This window comes from Calidris pugnax, unplaced genomic scaffold, assembly GCF_001431845.1.
Source record: "Calidris pugnax isolate Ruff unplaced genomic scaffold, ASM143184v1 scaffold4, whole genome shotgun sequence".
Lineage (NCBI taxonomy): Eukaryota > Metazoa > Chordata > Aves > Charadriiformes > Scolopacidae > Calidris > Calidris pugnax.
In genome coordinates, this window is record NW_015090781.1 from 4,974,996 (window position 1) to 4,997,133 (window position 22,138).

The following is a 22,138-nucleotide window of genomic DNA, read 5'->3' on the forward strand; positions in this document are numbered from 1 at the left end:
TGGCCCTTGGGACTTTGTTAGTTTGAATGGATTAACACGAGACAAAAGCTTCAGATTCTTTGGATGGGAAAGTGCTATGGAAATACAGTATATTATTGTGATATCCTTTGAGACATTTCTGTGAAGCCAGTGGTGACTGTCATGATAATAAAGAAAGCCTTAGAGAAGCTAACGAAATAATGATCCTACTTCCTTTCTAGCTATTCTTTGAAAGGGCAAATGCAATGAGTGATAATGGTTTAATGAGAGAGAGTCATTAGGGCATCCAGCCTGCATCTTTAGAAGTGCAAAGCATTTTGGGAGATCTGAAAATGACTCTGAGAACAAAACCAAAGTAGCTCTGTCAGAATATTAAACTGTTATTTGTATTCTCTTTGAATGCTGATTGAAACCGATGATCTCTTTCCCTGGCTGGTGGCTGGTACGTGTGTAGTCACGGATGTGGCTTGTTCAGGGCTTCAGTACTGCTGGAAGGGTGAGATCAAGGAAGAACCTCAGTGCTTGCCCTCCGTGTGTTACCATCTGCTTAGAGATTAGTATTACTTGAGGATTCCTGACCTGTTGTATTTGACTGTATAGGAGGCCTCGTGCAGTGGAATTAATCAGCCTGGATTATTCAGTTTTATTAATTGAGCTGCTTCAATTTCTAGCTTGGCTGGAGGGGGAGAGCTGCTAGGTTTTTTGTGGGATGTTGATACTTAGCAAGACAGGAGCTTCACATTCTTTAGATGGGCAAGTGCTATGGAAACACAATACATTACTGTAATATCTTCTGGGGCATCTCTGGGAACCCCAGTGAGTATCAACATTATGTACTGGTAAAAACGAGTATTAGATATAAATAGAGCTAGTATTAGCTCTATTTTAGTACTAAAGAGTGAAACCAAAACACAAAGAAGTCATGACTTGAAGCCCCCCGGACTGTGGAGCGTTGAAAAGAGGAAGGTTGGTTTAACCCATTTAAGGAAAGAACCTCTTTGCAAAACATTAGGAATTGTGCTTGGAAGATGCAGAGGAGCAAATGTGTTGAAGCCACATGAGTGGTAAAACAAGCTTGGAATCAATACTTCCATGAAGTAATACTTGGGAGGCTGAAACCGGTTGTCTGTTTTTGTGGCTTTTGGTGTCGTTGTGGACACCATTAAGCATCAGGGAAACCAGTGGAGCTGGGTGAGGATTCTGGCATTGCTTGGTTTCTGCAGCCACTTGAGTGGGAGCCTGGAGCCACTGGTCGCAGTGGCAGAGTTCACTGTGATGCCAGAAGGGTGACTCAGGCCATTTCTCTGCTGGACAGACAAGGAGCAGAGGATTGAATCTGCAGATTCAGGCAGAACCACAGAGCTGTGGATGTTGGAAGCTTGCTGAACTTAGAAAATCAGAAAATTACTGGAGCTAGTTACCTGGAAAGTTGCTGAATTGCGACGTGTTCTCTAATCATCTCTTCAGTAAAAAGCATGATTAGAGAGGAGGGCAGGGGTCATGAATTCTCATCTTAATAAAATCATAGGTATGTCCAGGTAGGCTTTTTGTGAAGGTCTTTCCTTGTACACCCGATGAGGATTGTATTTGCTCTGTCTGTATGATAGAAGCTGTGTAGGGTCAGGAGCCAGGCTCTCCCTGCTGTCTGGAGGGGTGGGTGGGCTTTTCGTGCAGGTTGTGACACCCCTCCTAATGCAAGCTGGTGCTGACCACTCTTCAGGCGTGGGATCCTGTGCTAGGTAGCTGTTGATTTGTTCTGGTAGGAAAAATCTTGTTTGTTAGGAAAATCAGAGTATGAAAACAGCCAGAGAAACAAGCAGGGCAAAGTGAGGTTTCAACCGTGCCCACAAACGAAGAGGAGGAAGCTACAGAAAACCCTCTGTGACGAAGCAGCCCTTTTCCCCAGTCACGAATGGGTAATGCCACCCCCAGATCATCTGCTCCTCCGGGTGGGATTTGCTAGTGTAGGGGCCTGAATCTGTCTCTGTAACTCAGAAAAATTAAATGCCTGGCACAAAGTAGGATGGGGGTGACTGAGGACTCAAGATGCCAGTTTAGGTACATTTTTATCTAGACATGGGTTCAGCTGTTACAATTCTGAGCCACATTTAAATCCCCATCTCCAAGTCAAAAATCAACCTACTTAAATAAAACTGTTGTTTGACGTGTTTAATTTGGGCTCTTCTGGTGGATTTCTCTGAAAAGAGAATTTGTGCTAAGTGTGCTGCTGAGATCAGAGTCCTCTCAGGTAAATACCATTTGCAGTCCCACACTGGCCCACGAGAGCAGAGCCTGCCCCCAAAGTCCATCTTTGTGGGTACACCACAGCAGGTACATAGGATCAATTGATGCAGAGACAGACCCTGCCTCAAAGGACTCAAGTTTTCTTCTCTTTTCTGCTGGGCACCCTGAACGAAACACAAAAGCTTGGGTTTTAAGGGTAATAATGCTCAAGCTGTAACTTTGAGCATCTGTTCACGCAGTCATTTCCTTCCCAGAGCTCTAATAACCACATGAACTCTTTTTTTGTCTCCTCTTTTCTCCAGGTCAACAGACTATGGCACTACCTATGAAAAGCTAAATGACAAAGTAGGCCTGAAGACTGTGCTGAGCTACCTTTATGTCAGTCCCACTAACAAGAGGAAGGTAAGGGAGAGTCATCGAGCTGGTAGCTATAGAAACAAAACGATGGCATTCTGTTCATTCTGAGAGGAATTATGATCCTAAAGTGAAAGCTGTTGGTAATTCACAAGAGCCTGAATTTGTTGTCTAGGTTGCACTAGTGCAATTCTGTGGAATCCAGTAGAATTATGCCTGGTTTTGTGATAGGGATGGAGTCCTTAATCTCCCGTCGAATGCATTAGAGATATAAAAGGGTTGCTTTTCTTTGCTTCTGACTGTTACACCTTTAAAGAAGCTGAACTCACACAAACGTATCTAGGACTCTTGCTTACACTGGCTTTGGCTAATACCGCTCTCCCTGCCTTCTCTGTCTCATTATTATTAGAAATATTGAGTAAAAGGCATTTATTTCTCCATTTGACTCTTTTCCCCTTCATGCTTTCCCTAGTTAGAAGTCGGAGGTAAAGATGTAAATGACATTTTCATTGGTTACATCATGTAAGGGGGCTGAAAGCAGAATATGCCTGGGAGAGTGGGTGGGGGGACCGAAGATTTGATTGGAATGTGTAGGAGAGAAGATGAGGTCACAGCTTTCAAACCCCCTGCTCACGCTTCCCACGTGATGCAACTGGGGCTGCAGCTGGCCTAGGAGTTACTATTCAGTGCCTTTTTGGTTTAAAATTATTGCCTGTGTTGATTCAAGGGAGGTGGTGGGACAAAGGCTTTCAGCTACCCACAGAACTCGATGTGGGAGGGCTGCAGCAAGTAGCTAATTGCTGCCAGGGGAGTTGTGTTTGGATGGGGTGCAGCCCATTCTGCTTGATCACTTCTAAACTGCCCATCTCCTGTCTCCATCAATAGGTTTCCAAGCTAATATTTTGGTCCTTGTACTGTTCTTATTCCTACTATTGTGTTTTCCATCACTGGTCAGTCTACAGAGGTTTCAGGATTGATGTTTATTTCGATGTATGCACCTTAAGGCAGTCATAGCTCTGATTACTATCAGTGGCAATGTGTGTGTGTTTGGGTGTACAGCGGAGAGGAAGAATGCAGTGAGCAGGAGTCAGCTTATATTTTTTTTTTCTGATGCAGAAGCTGAATTATTGTGACAACTTCCTTGACTTTTTTTTTCTGACCAAAATGGAATGAAAGTGTTTTGTAACGAGCACTCCTGGCCTTCACACCCCTCCCGTATCCAATAGGGTGGGCACCGAAGAGTTAATTCTTCTTCATTCTGTTTCCAAAGCAACTCTGCCCACCTAAAATCAGAGGCAATATGCTCAGTTACAAATCCTACGTCACTAGTGTAAAGGCTCCCTCACAACTCGGAGTACTAGGATATATGATTCTCTTCTAGCATTTTCTCAAGCTATTGAGCTTTCCAAATCAGCAATCTTTTCTCTCTTTATTTAAATAACACCTGCATTCCTTCATATAGTGGCATGCAGACCTATCTTTACCTGCTGTTTTCTTATTTCAGATGATGATTTTTTTTTTTTTTTTGGTCTTAGATCTTAAGGAAATGATTTCTTGGACCTATCTGTCTGTCTTCCCTCTTCTTCTCCCTTTTGAAAAATCTTTTGAAATGGAGAGGCGAGCTGTAAGGAAAACCTGTAGGAAACTAGCTTCAGTGCTGGATGCTGTGGGAACAACTTGTTTTCATTCTTTCTACCTCTGCTAAATATATGGATGCTGTTACTGTGCAGGGTTAAACAGCTGTTTTGTCTGAACCCAGAGCTGACTCTGCTTTGTTGATCGTCAAAGCAATTCCAAACATCCATGGAGTGTTTGAAAAATACCTGGAGAAAGGTGTCACTGGATTGGAGCATCTGTGATTTGTCAAATTCAGTATCAGGCTTATTGTCCACCCACCCCTTGCAGACTCATGAGTTTGTGGACTGCAAAAAAAGCACTTGAGTTGTAATCTTCTCCAAGTCTCTCTGGGTGAATATTGTTAGAGTGGCCCCTGGAGTAAGCATCATGGTTTTTGCTGAGCTCCTGAGGGCAGCCACCAGTAATGAATCCCAAAGCAGTAGGTGAGGTGAATCAATTGCACCCCAGTAGAGAAAGTCCCTTGTGTTTCAACTCTTTGAGCACAAATGTTGGCTAGTTGAACACAGCACAGTCATCTCTGGTGAGCCTCAAAAATAGGTCTTTGTTGAAGGCAATAAACAAGGAGGGAGACACCAAAAGTAACACACGTGCACAGGGAGTGGGCACACGAGGTGAATCGTGCAGACCCTTTCCAGTTGTGCAGACCCTTTCCAGGCAAGATATTTTCTCCTGAGGCAATAGCTCCCAGGTAGTGATTGGACCCTGTGTGCCTCGCAAGCTCCTGTTGATTTTTGATGGGTTTGCACACTGTTGCTAGCCCTGTCTGCTCATTAGCGCTTAGAGGATTAGCAGTTACTTGGAGGAGGAGAAAAGCTTTCCATACATTCATTTCTAATTGATTTACTAGTGAGAAGGATAATTACCTCTCAGCTACCCTGCAGAACTACAGTGGGAATTACCTGTCAAATTTCTTTGAAGACCCAAAATGCCTCTCTTCGGCTGTTAAATAGGAATTATGCATTCAGCCAAATGCCAGTTATATAAACATCATTTACCTGAATTGTGGCATAACCCTAGGCTCAATTATGAGGCAAGAGGATTTAAATGGTGGCTTTTTTTCTGTCTTCTTTTAAAAGAAGAAAAGCTTTTTGTTTCCAATTTCTTTTTTTTTTTGAAATTTTTTGGTGGGAGTATTGGAAGTTTTTTGGCAGCTTCTGCTGCTTACTGCTGTGCCAGGTCATGGTGGGACATTGATTTCTCAATACCAGCATCTCTCTTATTGCAATATGAGGGATCATGCAAGGCCAGAGTTGAACACAGAGGCTGAGCAGCTGGGTGAGGTATGGCTACAACCCATGGGCTGGGAGCCCGTGTCATTCCCCTTCTCCTGTGGTCCCAATAAAGCCACACCTGATGCCTTACCCTCCTGAATTATGGCACTCCAACACCCTCTTCTTACCAAGTGAATTCCTTTATAGAGGAAATACTGAGCTTAACGTAGGAATGATTTGGTGAAATTCTGGAACACGTGCTACAAGTGGAGGTCAGACTTGATGACCTAATGGCTATTAAAGCCTTAAAATATTTAATTCTTTGTTGCTTTTTTTCTACCTCCAACAAAGTTAATGTCTGAACATCTGCTATGTAAAATTGATGGCAAAAGCAAGTCCCCAGTTATCTTCATGTATCGTTGGCCTTCCTCTTTTAAGCTAAAACATCTTGTTTCAGTTTGGGTTATATATTTAGTGAATTTTATTCATTTCATGTTCTCTTTAGGCTTCCTTCTAAGCTGCTGCAGTGTGTTTCTCCCATCCCTAACTGGAGAGCCCCAGCAGGGTGTTGAATATTACCTCTGTCTGTATTTGGTGTCCTGCTGAGTGTTGAAATGTCTTTCCCGATAACAGCAGCCTGGAAAATGCTGGAGCAGCCCTGGAAGCAGCTGGTCCCTCAGTCCTGCCCTTTGCTCCTCAGTGAATTACATCAGTCACTAATATTTACCAGTGGGCAAAAATCGCTGTGGAGAGATTATATCTTTATGCCTAAAGAGGAAATACCTGAAGGGTGCCTATAGAAGAGCGGGAGAAGGACTCTTTGCCAGGAAGTGTAATGACAGGACAAGGGGAAATGGTTTTAAATTGGAAGAAAAAAGATTCAGATTAGATATCAGGAAGAAATTTTTTCCTATGAGGGTGGTGAGACACTGGAACAGGGTGCCCAGGGAAGATGTGGATGCCCCATCCCTGGAAGTGTTCAAGGCCAGGCTGGATGGGGCTTGGAGCAACCTGGCCTGGTGGGAGGTGTCCCTGCCCAGGGCAGGGGGGTTGGAACTAGATGATCTTTGAAGTCCCTTCCAACCCAAACCATTCTATGATTCTATGAAAGAGGCAGCTGAGTGGGGAAGAGGTGAAGAAACACAATCTCTCTGGTTATCGTGGTGATAAATCCAGGACAGCCTCAGTTCTCCCTGGGCTCCTCTTGGCTGTGCTGGTGTCTGGCGCTTAAAGGCCAGATTTAGTCTATGGGTGTTCCTTGGTTTTACACGTTGCTGCTGGGAGACATCAACCCCCTCCGTGCACAGAATTAACCAAGGCACAGAGCTGTGTAGCCACGGCTGAGCGGAGGTGGCTTTGGCTGTGTCCTCACCTGATGCTGGGCAGAGGCAGGACTGGGTCCCAGAGCACCTGCTCCAGCTGCTGACCCAACCTCCTGATGGCCAGTTTTGGATACTGGGGGTGTCCCTTTCCTAGAAACGGAAAGATAAGGTGTGTGGAAAACACGCTCTGCCATTGTGTGATTTGAGGTTTGCAGTTATAATTAAATCGATATAACAACATGCAGATGCCAAAGGAAGTTGCTGAGAATACTTCTTTCCCAGCTACGATTCCTCTTGCCTCTCAAGCATCATCGCTCGTGATCAGGGCCAGCCAGGTGATCTGAGAGCACCCACAATTTGAAACGAGACCCCCCTGGAGTGCCAACATAAGGAGACAGTCAAGCAGGCTGGAGCCCCTTGTGAATCCATCACCTCTGTCTGCACCGGAGCTGAAACACTTCCCGCCGTGAGCCAGGAGCACTTCATCTTCCTGCGGAGCCCTTGTACTGCTAATTCCCTTCTCCTGAAGACTAATAAGCTCAGGGTTTCGCAACGCTTTGCAACTGTGCCTACAGCCTCTGCTGCTGGGAGCTGAGGCTGCCAGACTTGTCTCTGCTCTCCTGCAGATGTTTGGGCTGCTGCTGCTTTCACTTGCCCGCTAGAGACTTGTGTTGGGATCAGGAAAATCTGCATTGAGTTCTTGTTAATACTGTGAAATTCCAGGTTATCGTTAGAGCCAGCAGTCAGACAACTCTGAAGTCCTGGGGGCTATGGCTTTCTTAAAAATTACTGTTTTGAGCCCTGGTGAGAAGGCGAGTGCCTGCAGTTCTGACACTCCTACCACCGTGAAGATGCTCTAATAGGCAGAGCGTATTCCAGGGCACATCTTCCCCTTCAGTGCATCTGCCCACCCGGTTGTTTGCTTGAGAGACCACATGAGAAGTATCTGCTTTGCCTGGTTAACACACGGGTTGTAACGAGCCCGATAACTCTGAGGTGAACTTCAGAAAGGAGAAACTTTCATATTTCTATAGCGGCACCCCTTCTTTACAGTTGAATGGGATTTAAGGGCAGATGGTTGAGTGCTCTTAAAAGCTGGGGCTTGCAAAATGCATAGCTTAGGCTTTTCTTCCCTATAACCTCTTGTCTGTCCTTAGGGATATGACAAAAGGCTGCTTACTGTCTGCTGGGCAGAGATCTCAGTTCCCTGCTGACCTTTAATTTAATGCTATATTTTGGGCATTAGTTACATTTTACCAGAGGCAGATTTTCACAGCAGCCTGGGAATTAGAATTGTTTATTTCTTCCAAAGCACTCAGGGAAAAAGTCTCTTCTCTTTTAATAAGAACATTCCTCTTGACTTTTTTAATTCCCATTTTCTTTCTATTCCAATCTTTTTTCGTTGTTGAAAACTTTCCGTTAGAAAATTGGATAATTTCCACACACACAAAAAATATCCTGTGATTCTTGGACTAACTGCCGGTTCTTCAAAATGGCACTGAATGGAGCTGAGGTGCCACAGGTCCCTATTTCCCAGCATGAGTTGGTCTGCAGGGTAAGATCCCCTACCCCAAGAACATTTGCTTTCTTCTTCGTTGTCAATAACAGGATTCATTTTAGAATTGATGCCTCATGGAGGGTGCAAAGTCTTTCCAAAAGGTGCAGAAAGAAGATGAGAATGGAAATCCCGTATATCTGAACCACTGCTCCTTTCAGGCACTGAGGTACCATTTGGAATCTCAAGGAATTGTTGTTGAAACATAAATTTCATGTATTACTTTTTCCATGAAATGTTCTGTGAAGAGTGCATATGCTTCGTGAAGGTGTTATTTAGTTGAAAACCCAGTTTTCACTATGAAACTTTTATCTTTACCCTTGGGATTCCTGTGGAGGTTGAGAGGATGGAGTTAAAAAGCATTTAAAAGAAAAAGAAGAGAGGAAAAAGGAAGAGAATGACAACTCTGACAAAATCAAACCCAAAAGCACTTGCCTGTATATAGTTTTGCCCAGATGAGATGTGGATAAATGGGAGGTCCTGATTGAATTTAAGATCCGGGGTGATGGTTCTGATGTCTTAGAAACACTTTCCTTCATGAATTTGCTTTGCAATTCAATTGGATGCAGTAGTCTTCAGCTTTTCTCCTGCACTGTTACCATCCGTCGTTGTTGTAGGTGATAACTTGAAGAATTAAAACGCCTGTAGTCTTTTATGCTGACTGTCTGCGCAGAAATATCACCCAGGTGCAGTGATTGAAATGAGGATTCCCACCATTTTTCCCTTACACCAGAACTGAAACATTAGAGATTTTATTTTTAGATAGACCTTTTAGCTAAGGGATTTGAACAGTAGTTGGAAACAGCATAAAGCAGAAATAAATTTACAGCGTTCAGGTAAAGAGGATTGAAGAAGAAGGTGTTGCAGACTAGTTTCCCAGTTGTCGTTGAGTCAGAACGGAGGGGCCGTCCAAATCACTGAAGTTATAAAAGCCAAGGGCACGCTGCACCTCTCATACCTAGTCGTGCCTCTGAACTTGGCCCGTCAGAATGAGAAATGTGGAGAGGTATTTGGAGAGTCAGAAGCTCTGAAAGCTAAAACTAATTAGATTTGTTTGTTTCTGTGCAGCTTCTTGGGGATGAAGCGCCAGCAAGTGTTTATGAGCTGGCAGAGAGCAATGCTGCGTTGCAGTTCAGGTTAATGAAGGAAAAAGTTAATTGTGACAGTAATATTGAAATTGCAGAGGAGTGCATCTATCTGGCTGGAAACTAGGTAGCACATTGGGAGTGACACCTCCTCTTACACAAGTTGGAGGTCCTAAGTGAACACAAGTCGCTTTGACCTCCTCTTTATTTCTGCTTGCTCACTTGGGAGTAACTGAGAGCAAACCCTGTCTTGGCCTTAGGTATCTCCAAAAAGAATTCCTCAGCTATGATTAGAGCCTCAGGGAAGAACCATGGTCTGAAGTGATTTTGATTTTGCCTTCATTTCTTATTTCATTTGATCTCAAAGGGAATTCCACAGTACTTTTTTTTCCTCCTTATTAATCAAGTGTGTGGTAGGCTGAAGAGGCAGAGGTTCCAGCACGCACCTGATGCTTGCCAACCCTGCCTGACCCAGCTGCCATCCTTTGCCACAGCTCCTGTTAGTCATCTTCTGCTTTTTCCTTTGCATCCCGAGCTATCGGTGAGGAACAGAGCTCTGGAGTATCCTAATGCCATTTGGCAGATAGAAGGTTTCTTTGGACCCTTTTTCTATTTTATGCTGACACCGTGATAAACACGTGTGCTGCACACTGGCACTTGCTGATGTGATCTTGGAGAACGTATTTATAACACAAAAGCAATGGGCCTGAGTTAGAGCCACAGGGCAGGAGTGGTAGAAGTAGTTCTTTCTGTTGTCTTTTATCCTGAGAGAGCTGGGGTTGTTCAGCCTGGAGGGAGAAGAGAAGGCTCCGGGGAGACCTTATAACAGCCTTCCAGTACCTGAAGGGGTTACAGGAGAGATGGGGAGGGACTCTTGATCAGGGAGTGCAGTGACAGGACAAGGGGTAACGGTTTTAAATTGGAAGAGGGGAGATTTAGATTAGATACTAGACAGAAATTCTTTCCTATGAGGGTGGTGAGACACTGGAACAGGTTGCCCAGAGAAGCTGTGGCTGCCCCATCCCTGGAGGGGTTCAAGGTCAGGCTGGATGGGGCTTGGAGCAACCTGGTCTGGTGGGAGGTGTCCCTGCCCAGGGCAGGGGGGTTGGAACTGGATGATCTTTAAGGTCCCTTCCAACTCTAACCATTCTATGATTCTGTGATCCCTAATAATTTCCTTCAGCCCAGCGAAATAGAGTTACTAAATAGCTTGTGGGTTTTGCAGCTGCCATTGGTGGGGCCTAAATTATCCGAGCTGCAAATGCAGTTGTCATTGTCTCTTCGTGCACCCCTTCTCTGGACCTGTTGAGCTGCGTATGATGCTCCTGTGCTTCTCAGTACTCCAGAAACCATCCCACTCAATCCAGAGCCTATGTGAGCAGAACCTGCCCACAGGAAAGGCCATGGCTCTAACCCACAGCATCTGGATTTAGCTGAGCTCAGATCTGCCTGCTCTGGTTATAGCAGTGGGTTGTACAAAAAACGTGACTGCGATCTGGTTAATGTGGCAGTGGATTCCGTCTTGTAAATTTACTTGAGGGACTGTCACTGTCAATCTCCAATTTAAATAGGGGAATAAAGACGGGAATGAAAAAGTAATGTTTTCCTTCACTTACTGATGAAGCACAGATGATTTCCCCAAGGTTACCCACAACATCCACGGCAGAGTCAGAGGATGTGTGACATGCCGTGTTTTATCTACAAGGTGCAGTCTTGTGAGCTGCTGTGCATGGGATTCTCTCTACTTGTTTGATTAATTCAGCTTGAATTTGTCACCTGAGAAAAGAGAGCATTTTTGTAAATATTTGCAGAACCATGACCTGAAACTGTGTGAGAGTTACAGGTGTGTCCTAATGCTTGGGGAATAGGTTTTAGGAATTCCGCCTTTTGAAGGGATTTTTATTGTCTCTCTTGAATTCAGAAAAGTCTTGTTTTCAGAGTAGGTTTCTCTGACCTTTCCTATGTAAGAAATATAGTTTCCTGATGCTGGGTGACTGAGTTTATTAGTCTTTTAAACATTATTCAGGATTAATAAATGGAAGATGTTGAGATGTGAAGGCAAAACATGAGTGTTATTAGAATACTCTTAAAATATAGGGTCATTTTCAGTATGCCCAAATAGGTGTGGCGTGTCTTGTGGGGTTTTTTTTTGGTTGGTTGGTTGGGTTTTATAATTATTATTGCTATATTTGGGGATTGTGCCTCCTTGTTGATCTTTGTAGTCAAGGGGCTCCTGTGAGAGATGCTTTGTCCTGCTGCAGCCGGGACTCTGGGGTTTGCCATGTCAGACACCCCACTGGGACCTGACCTGTAGGCTCCTGCTCTTAAAGAAAGAACAAACTAGTATCTGTTTGTTTGCAGGTTTTAATTTTCCTACTCTGACTTGACATATCACAGAGATAAACGGAGGTCATATAGCATCTGTGGTCGGGGATATGATCACTCGTCAGCACAGAATTGGGACCCAAGCTTAGGAGAGATCCCCAAAGGGTCTCTCTCTGCCCCTTTTCTTAAACAGGGACAGTCTGATTGTTGCCCTCCAGGGAAGGCTGTTCCTCCGTGAATGCATGAACACGAAACTGCAGATTCTTGGGGCTTTTTCAGTTAATTCTCTGAAAAAGCAGATGCACTGAAAAAACAAATAAAAAAACCTCAACCCCCAGTGCACCTCACCCACTCCTCATCAGCTGTTTCTAAAAATAAACACAATTGAGATAATTAACAAAATGCTCACATATGGCATTATTTAATGGGGGTGAAGGGGAGAGGATTAGAAGAGAGATGGGTATCTGCTTCTACCTGTCTTAGAGATCCTACATTGAAAGCCATCGTTTCAGTTTTCATGAAGAAAAAAAAAAGTTCACACAGTATGAAATTCCAGAATTAGGGTTGCCTGTGTGTGCCTTTATGCATCTGCATTTCATGTCTCTGTAGTTATGCATTCCAAGAGCTTTCATTTGCATTTTTCATAGGTTTCTGAACTCATTTAATACATGTTTGGTAAGTATTGAGAGTGAGTGGAAACCTAGTGCAGGATTTAATTAACAAAGATAGGGAATAAAATGGGGGCTGTCTAAGTTGGCTTTATGAAAACTGTTTTGTTAAATAAATGTCAGTTTAGTCTTCACAGATATTGCAAGTCTGGTTAATAAAAGTAAGCAGTAGATACAAGATGTATAAGTAAAATAAGAGAAAAGCAGTCAGACTCTTCCTATGTCATTTATCCACCGAGAGCTGGAACTGTGATCCTGAAATCCCTGCTTGGATGCTGCCTGGGGCTTTGGGGGAAAAAATGGCCGCGTGAATAAAAGCAGGCACAGATTTTAGAGGAAGGCAAATCAGAATTCAAACCCTTTGCACTCGATTTATTTACTGTGCATACTTCCCTGAGGTTGCTTTGTGTGCAAGAACTGAGTGGGTGAGCAGTGTTTGTTTGGCACTCTTTGTGAGGGTAAATGTAGGTATCTACCACTGTAATAATTTTTTTTAATATGACTTGCAAATAGTATTTGGAGGAAAAAAAATGCCAATTATCAAGTAAGACTCATTTTGGCAGGATATTAGCGCATATCTGCTCCAGGGCTGCCTTGTCTGGCTTCTGAGTACTCAGCCCACCTCTCCTCTTGCTCTCTCTGCCTGCTTCACCTTGTCTCGCTAGAGCCAGAGCCCTACAGGGCCTTAGGGATTGTACGAGGTCGTAAAGAGAAGAGATGGGGTAAAACTGGAAAAGGTCACATCCACATTTAGATGTGGACTTCCCAGAGTGGGCTGTCAGTATTTAATAAAGAGGTAGTTTGCTCTCATTTAGCCAGCAAGTGTTAAAGGACAGATCAGAAGTTATAATATCCCTTAAAATAAAGCTGCAATTTTGTCATGAAGCGTGGCCATTGCTTTTATGAAGTGGGCAGAGTAGACCTGTGTGAGCTTCCAGAGTGCCCTGCCTTGGTGACAGGGACAAAGAGGGACTGTCAGGATGCATCACCTTGGAAGGGGTTGCCTGTACTTACCCCCCAGGCTGTCAGCAAGGAGGACACAGCTGCAGGTCCTGATGTAGAGGGCAGGTTTATGAGACTTCCTTCCTTTCTCCACCCTCCCTACCTCTCTATGAAACATGGCCATCTCCTTTACTGCTGCCGCTCCAATAATATATTAATTTATGAAGTATGAAAAATGAGGTAGTTTTGAATTAACGAGGAGGGGAATGGTACTTCACAGACAGCGGGATAATCAATCAATAATAACGAGTCAGCATGTCTTGTTATTAAAAAGGAGGAAAAAATAATAGAATGGGTGGAGAGCAGCTCTTGGGAAAGGGGCAGGTGGGTCCTTTTGAAGACACTGTAATGCTCTGACCTTGATCTTTAGTGATAAGAGCTGCTTCACCAGGACATTGCTATTTTTCTTTGAGAAACTCCATCCCCCCTCCCCTGCCAGCCCCAAACCCACTAATCTGTGGCAAAATGTCTTTTATTCCTTTCTTTTCCAAAGTGAAGAACAGAGAAATTCAGCATTCCTCATTGAGTGAATTCTCATTTTTAATAGAAGAGATCAGCAGAGTCTGCAGGGTACACGCTGGCCATTGCCATCAGTTGCTGCCATGGATGCGCATCTCCCTCTTGCAGAGTGAATGCAGTAACTAAGATTTCAGCTCTGATGTGATCAGCTCTGTGTAAAAAGCACTGTGACTCCTGGAAACCCTCGCGGGGCAGTGTTAGGAGCAGTTTTTCTTCAATGTGGAGCTTGGCTGGGTTAGGTCTTAGAGAAACGTTTCAGCACGTCTCAGAGTACTTGAGGCTTCCTTTTGCACTCGTCAGGGTTCATTGCCCTTGACCCTATCTGTCCTAAAATGCCTTTTTTAATTCTATACAGACAGACATTGCTGGACAATGAAAGTAATGGTAGGGATTTCTGAAGTGATGCAGAGTTGCAGTTAGAGAACACTCAGGCTGTAGTTTTCATATAAATCTGGGAGTTCAACACTTATTCCAGTCCTTATATCTCTGAGGAGACATTGGTTCTGTCTTCTTTAGTGGGACCCACAATTTTTTAATTCTCTCTTGCAACAAATCAGGTTGTCCTTTTTCTGACAAAAAAAAGAACCCTATCTGACATCTTGTTTCCTCCCATGGAGACGTTCCTTGGCAGGCCAATGTGATCCTTAAAAATGACTGCAAGAAAGCAACAGAACTTAGGAAGCAGCTCTGCTCAGAGACGTGAGTGGCAATGGGTGCAGACCATGAAGGTAGTGCCCAGGACCTGGAAATGGATGGAAAGATGGAGCCAGCGTGGCAATTTTCCAGATTTTGCCAATTGATTCTTAAACCAAAGCGTCAGGGTTGTGTTGCAGAGAAAGCCTTTGTCCCCTCTTCCAATTCCCTTTCCTCTTACACTAGTTCTTCAGGACACTGCAGTGACCAGGGCTCATCTATCTGTGGGGAAGGATATGGAAAGGAAAGTATGTAATGGAAAATGTCAAAGCCAACGAGCTGGTAGTGGTGAATCCTGTTCCTGGGTCCTGAACCTTCTGTGATTCTGTGATATAGTAGGAACTGTGGCACCTGAGTGAGTCTGTGGAGCTTGTGTGGAGAGCTTGGAGCTGACTGCTGCTGTGCAGAGCACTGCAACGCCATCGTGTTTTGTAACTTGAATCTTTGGGGGCCTCATCCTTTAATCCAGAAAATGGCTAGGCTTTCTCCTACCTCCTCAGGTGCCTGCAGTGGGGGGGATGCTAGGAAGAGCAGTACACCAGGGACAGTGAGGGACATGAGTAATAGATGCCAGGTAAGTAAAGTGAGATAGATCATTAACATCTGGATATGAACATTGATAAAGCTGACTCTTGTCTATGTTCTCTCTGGAATCTGACTAAAAAGCAGAAAAATAAAGTGTGTAAGCAGAGGAGAAGCAATGATGCATTTAAAATTGTATTCAGGTTTAATGGCCTCGCGGGAGATGCATAATACAATTTTTATTTTTATAAAGAGTCATGAAACACTCTACTGTCCTCAAATGAAATAGACTGTTGTATACAGGCTGCAAAAGTTTACCCCTATGAGTAACTATCCATGCACATCTCTTTGTTTTCTGTAATGGGGTAACTGCTGTGAATAAACTTATTCCCACATGTAAAGTGTTCTCCCGAGTGAGACCTATAATCAGAGGAGTGTTTTTGTATAAATGGTGTTCTCAGTTCCAGCAGCTGTGGTGCACGCAGCCTCTCCTTACTGATAACATTATTTTCTGTAACTATTTCTGCTTACACGGTAAGTTACCATAATAGTGAAAATTACTTCGTAGTTCTATGGAGAATAGCACAACCATGCATTTACTCAAATAACATATAATTATAACAGTGAATGCTGCTTTCCTCTTTCTGTGCACGCAGTTTGGGATCCGAGCTGCTCTGTGTCACTAGGAAAAGCTGGTGACCGCAAAGCAATGTGTCGGATGTTGCAAGAGTTAGGGATTTCCCATGAAGAGTGAAAAAGAGTAAGAAGGCATCATGCAGAACCATGCTGTGCAGAAACACCACACTCCAAAGCAAAGCATAATATAGATCTGAAGCTTTACATTGTTCTACTGCTGATTCGGTGTCTGTTTTTCCTGTGGCAGCACTGCTTGTTGCCTGAAGGTACCAGCTGGGGTTCCTGCTACTTCTGGTCCAGGGCCAGGCCTAGAAGTGCTGGTCAAACTGGATATATACAAAACCAGCTCTAAGTGGTGATGCTTGTAACCCATTTGGCAGTTCGTAGAGGGGAACTGTGCTTGAACATGCTGTGATATTGAAAAGCCTTTGGCAAAACAGTTGAACAGCATGCAGCACCAGAGTGGGCACGGGAAGGGTGGGATCAGTGCGGCAGAGGACTTCTCTCTGATGATCTGTGGGGAGCTGGAGAACGTGCAGCTGTAACGAGGGTATAATGGGATGGAATAACCTTGGGTAAACTCTGCATTGCTGTGACAATGAAAAGGTTTTACAACCAAGCATGTGGCTGTTGCCAATCAGTCACTCTTTGCCAGGTCAAACACATGCTTTTTGGAAGGCTTCCATCCCCACTGGCACCTGAAATTTAACAAGCAAATGCTTGCTGTGCCTTGTAATTAAAAGTGAAAAGTACATGTGTCCAGTGCCAAAAAGACAAGAGAAAGCAGGGAGACATGTTGTTCTGACCTGCTTAGCAGTAAAACAAAGATGAGACGTTCTGCTTTGTTGGGTCTAGCACGATGGCTTATTCCACTCCTCTGCATGCAAATTGGATCCAGCCTGGGATTTGGCATTGTGGGCAGGTTAGGATGGCAGCCTTAGAGTGTCTGAGTTCTTTTCCCAGCTCTGATTTTGCCTAAGCCTTACAGCCATGATATATTTTCATTTCCCACCTGCCAAGGAGGATGGCAGAGTGGTTTTCCTTAAGGGGCTCTTGCTTTGTATCCAATTTATCCTTGATTTGCTCCTGATCTTCAGGGTATCCCACAAGGTGCACCTGTGCTCTTGTGCAGCTGCTGGAGGTGATAATTAAATGAAGTGTTTCTCCATAGGGCATGGGGTGTGTGAGGGTGGAATTCTGTGAAGTGTTTTGTTTTGGTATGGCAATTTGTGGCAGGTATGGCTGCAGTGCCAAGAGGCTGATTTAATTTTGTACAAATCTGAACAATTAATTGTAATTGTAATCTGGATATAATTGGGTACAAGAAACAATAGAGGTCAGAAAGATTAACCAGGGTTATTCACTGTAACAAGCATGGTGGGCTGATGTGTATCTCCTTAGAGGAGGCAAGGTGATGCTGCTCCTCATTTGGTGTGCTTTTACTACTCTCTTTGCTCAGAGTTAATAATGTAAGATATCTCTCCTATGGATTTTTAGACAGGAGGGCAATAGATAGTCATTCTTCTGCCACCAAACTGCTCTACCTCAGAGTCTCCTCAAAGTCTTGCTGGCATCTTCATCTTTTTTAATCTTTACAGGAAGCAAATGAAAGAGTTACGGAGGTGCTGTAATCTTAAAAGTGTACTGTTCCCTGGCTGAGCCTGCTGTATGTAGTACGTGCTGGAACTGTATATTCCAGATGCATGTTTAGTGTCTGAGTGTAATATTAGTGTCTCATGCATGTAGATTATTCATCTTCATAGGCCAGACTGATGCTCCCTTGAACTGCTGATTCCAAGTCCTGTAGATAAAAAGCACGTACTGTTGTAGCTGAAATTCTTAGGTTTATTTCTGACAGTACCAGGATTCTGCTGAGGTGGTTTTCAAGTTAACAGTGAACCAGTGAACCTGGTGGGGAGGGTGTGTGTGGACAGCAGGTTTATGCTAGCGTGATTTCTGATTGACAAAATGGTCTTGATATCTATGTTGTGGTACAACTTACAAACCTTATGATGAAACCTGCTCTCAATTTTGCAGATGGGCTGTCTAAATACATAGAACAAGGGGACAGCAGAATAATTCCATACTGTATTTCAGGAGAGGATTTGATATTCATAAAAATGAACGAGCACCCCAGTGATGCCCTCTTTTGTGTTGCAGTATCACCAGAAGACTCTACTGGTTTAGATAAAAAAAAGAGTTTTCATGTTATAGCTTATTTTCTGCTTTGTAATAGTCCTCTTATTTTGTGTACCCTCTACAAAATGGAAAATGTTTTACAAAGACATAGGACCTGAACAGAATGATGTGTTCTGATCATTCTCTCTCAATGTTGGAAAGATGGGGAACCCACAAATGGGGTCCTCCTGACGTTAGTGTCAGAGATCTATGTTGTCTTCTCAAACCAACTTCTGGAGTAGAGAGTTGCGGTCTCCAGCACAACTGGAGGAGCCTATGGAAAAGGTTCTTCACAGGAGCTGGATGCTTATGGAAACAGCGGTTGACATCTGGAAAGTTCAGTAACAAGCAAAGGGATTCTGTGGTGTAGAGGTTGGTTTGTAATTACAGAGAAGTCCTGATGGGAAGGAAATTGTGGAGAGAGGTTAGTATGAAGTGCCTGAAAGGTCCTGAGAGAGCTATTTGGTTCTTTGGTCACGGTACATATAATACAGACCCAATGCAAAAGTCTCGGGAAACTCTTATTTCATTGCTCAGTTTCTATGGGTGTCTGACTCATTTTTCATTATCCAATAATAAATACAGTAGTGAAAGTCACCTTTAACACTTAAAGATTGCTTGGATTTTATGGGATTGTATTGAAGTGAGTGCCAAGGTATAAAAGCCTTATGGTTGAGGTACTTTTATAACACATGCTTCATAAACCCTTATAAAGTGAGTGCAGTGCACTTCATCCTTTAAGATTATAGCATTATGGTTCTGAGAGATGGTGATCTGGTGCTATATTCATTAATTAAATCTGTTATTAATGTTAAATTTCGGACAATAAGAAGTGAAGTTACAAGAAGTTGAAACGGGATAGGTCTAGACAATTTATCTCTCGTGAAAGCTCAGTGCACCTTTACTGCTTGAGTGATGCCCACAGGTTATCCTTATATTCAGGGAGTTTTTGAGCCATGTGAAGCAAGAAGGATCCCCAAATCTGGGCTACTCTGTAACACAAGTTGATTGCAATGAGCGTTTTCCTTTTGGAATGCAAAGTTAGTAATTATGTGGAAGCTGTTGCCCTCTTCATGGCTGACTTGTTTGGCTTCCCAGAGAGCAGATGTCCCTCTTGTCACAGCTGCTGATCACTAAGTAATGAGGATGGGTTGCTTTACTTGTACATAAATAAATAGGATTTCACTCTGGAGCAGATGTTTATCACTGCCATCTCCCATTTTTTCTTGTCTGACTGATAAATTTGTCCTGGTGACTGGGAAGTAGAGGTTGGCTTCCTTTTCCCTGATTATTGCAGGAGTCAGTACCTCTACAGGGTGGTGAGCAGGTACCTACCCACGTCTGAACACCTTCTGTAGAAGTTTGTGTCAAGTTAAGGTGTGTTTTCTAAACTAGTGCAAATCATGCAAAGATATTTTTAGCTTAATGCTGATTTGTATGGGCATTTCTTTTGCTGGTAAGTTGATAGTTACTTGTCACACCAGTGTATTTTTGTCTTGGAGGGGTTTGGGCTGATTTAATTGAACTGAAGTTTTTTAATTGAACTGATGTGGTGAGGGAAGAAGAAAAAAGGATGATATTTTCTTTGCAGTGAGTTGCATCTGTCTGCCATGGGATTAGCATAGAAGTGCTTTAGGAATGCTGTGTAGCTGTGTTCTAGGAGGTTGAGGTTGTGTATATACCTCTGAGGGCATCCTTTAGCCTGCAGGGCAAGTAAATTGTGGTTATGATGTAGGAGAGAGTAAGAACAGGAGTGGAACCAATAGACAAATATATTCCAGGGGAAATTCCAGATGGTCAAACATTTAATCTAAAATGCTTCAGCAGTAAAAAATTACTTTTCCCATAAGAGAGTTCCAAACTATTTGCATTGAACATACTTGTGATGAACTGATGTTTTGAAGAAGAAAATGATTTTTGTATCTTTAAGCCTTTAAATGTCATTTGATTTTGGTTTTGCAGTTTCAAAAGGAGGAAAGGACATCGTAAGTCCAAACAAAGCAAAAATCCTCTGTCTGCATTGACATTTCAGCATAAATTGTTGAAACTTTTTGGCTTTTTAAACTCAAAGCTAATATGGAACTTTGTTGGGAGGTAAGCTTAGCTCCGGAGGTCTTGTGGGACCACACAATCCTTTAAATGTTTTAAATGAAACTAGAAAAGCAAAAAAAAAAAAAAAAAATTAGCTTTTTTCTTTTTAAAATCAGATTTGTTTTCCTGTTGTTGAAGCAGATGTAGCCTGGCTTTATGAAGGACCTAAAGTGCTTCTAAGTTGAGGGTCTGGTAGGAGGAGGCTGAAAAAACATGAAAGCCTTTTCTCGTGTAAGCTGAGCACATTCAATATGGAAATCACTGTGAAGCTGTAAACATGAAATCTTAAGTTTTTGTTTTTGCAGCAGTGTTTGTGGCAGAGCTACCTTTTCAGTTGCAGAAGAGGACAATGCAGTGCTACAGAGCAAATTGCTGAGACTTAGCTAAGGAGCCAGGTTTCTTTTGTAGCTAGGGAGGCTTGAGTGGTTTGTAGGTGGATTTTTTTTTAAGCTGTTTTGTTTATTTCTTTTTAATATAACACTTTGTATACATGAATGAGAATGTAACTGGGAGCTCCGAAAAGGACCGCTTATGAAAAGCGCATTAAAATGAAGAGGGAAATCAGAAGGCAGTACACAATAGTTTAATGTTATCTACTTACTTCTGGGAACAAAAGACATTTATTTTAAACCTGTCTTCTTTATTCATTTACTGGGATGCTTCCTGCTAATGTAGCTCAGTGGTACTACTGCTACAGATATTGTACCTATAAAACTTCTCTGTGCTGATGTAAAGAGATGCACTTTGGTAATTTACAGTGAAAATTTATATTGGCTGAGAGAAATAAAAGGATTCAATGAAAACTAATATGAATAAAAATGCTTTTTATGTGGCACGTTTTTTCATTATTTTTTTTTCTGTGTGTCCAGAGACAGTTTATTAAAAGATTTGGCTGTGTACAAAACCTATCTCTGTTGTGCTGGGATAACACCAAACCCGGGAGCAAGACGTGGGGATAAAGCTTTTGAATCTGATGCTTGTGGATACAGGTGACATGATGGGGGTGAGAGGGGGTGGTTGTTCTTGTGCCTTGGGTGCAGAAGAGGAAGGATGGTGATGATGTGCCAAGCAGGTCTGTTAAAGTGAGGTGCCCTCACTTTAAGGGCTGTGAGGGATGCTGAGAGAAGAACGGAGTGCCAGGCTCTTGGTGCCTTTGGCATAACTGCAGGAGACAGATTCAGGCAGAGAAGAGCCCAGGCTGCCTGTAGCCCCAAGCCAGTAGAGTCTGGGCATGTTCTAGTGTTGTGCATGTGAAAAGTGATGTAATTGGTGAAGTCAAGATTGGAGGTGGCCTGGGCTGCAATGATCAGACGCTGGTGGAGTTCACAGTCCTGAGGGATATGGGTCTGGTGAAGAGTAAAGTCAGGACCCTGAATTTTAGGAAAGCAAACTTCTAGCTCTTGAAGGAGTTGGTCAGTAGGACCCTCTGGGAAACTGCCCTCAGGGTCAAGGGAGCAGAACAGAGCTGGCAGATCTTTATGGATACTTTTCACAGAGTGCAAGAGCTCTTGGTCCCCAGGAGTAAGAAATTAGGAAAGGAAGACAAGAAACCAGCATGGCTGAGTCTGCTGGTCAGACTAAAGGGCAAGAAAGAGATGAACGTGCAGTGGAAGCAGGGACAGGTGTCTTGGGAAGAGTGTACCTGTGCAACTGCCCGGTTGTGTAGGGATGGGGTCAGGAAGGTCGAGGTGAAGCTGGAGCTGAACTTGGCAAGGGACACAAAGAATAATGAGAAGGGCTTCTACAGGTATGTCAGCCAGAAAAGGAAGGTCAAAGAAAACATACCAGCCCTGATGAGCAAGGCTGGAAAATTGGTAACAACAGGTGAGGAAAAAGCTGAGATACTCAACAACTTTTTTGCTTCAGTCTTTACTGGCAACCTCTCTCTCCACACCTCTTGAGTGGATGGACAGCAAGGCAGGGACTGGGGGGGCAAAGTCCCTCCCACTGTAAGAGATGATCAAGTTTCTGACCACCTGAGGAACCTGAAAATATAGAAGTCTATGGGATCTGACAAGATGCATCCCAGAGTCCTAAGGGAGTTGGCTGATGTAGTTGCTAAGCCCCTCTCCATGATATTTGAAAACTCATGGCAGTCAGGTGAAGTCCCCGGTGA

The 22,138-nt window shown here is 43.4% G+C and overlaps 1 protein-coding gene across 1 annotated transcript in view; it reads left to right on the forward strand.

Moving 5' to 3' along the window:
- SORCS3 (sortilin-related VPS10 domain containing receptor 3) overlaps positions 1-22,138 on the forward strand; it is a 297,321-nt gene that overhangs the window by 137,858 nt on the left and 137,325 nt on the right. Inside the window, exon 4 of the mRNA XM_014957626.1 lies at positions 2,526-2,625. Within this exon, the coding sequence (XP_014813112.1) occupies positions 2,526-2,625 (100 nt within the window). The remainder of the gene's footprint in view (positions 1-2,525; positions 2,626-22,138) is intronic.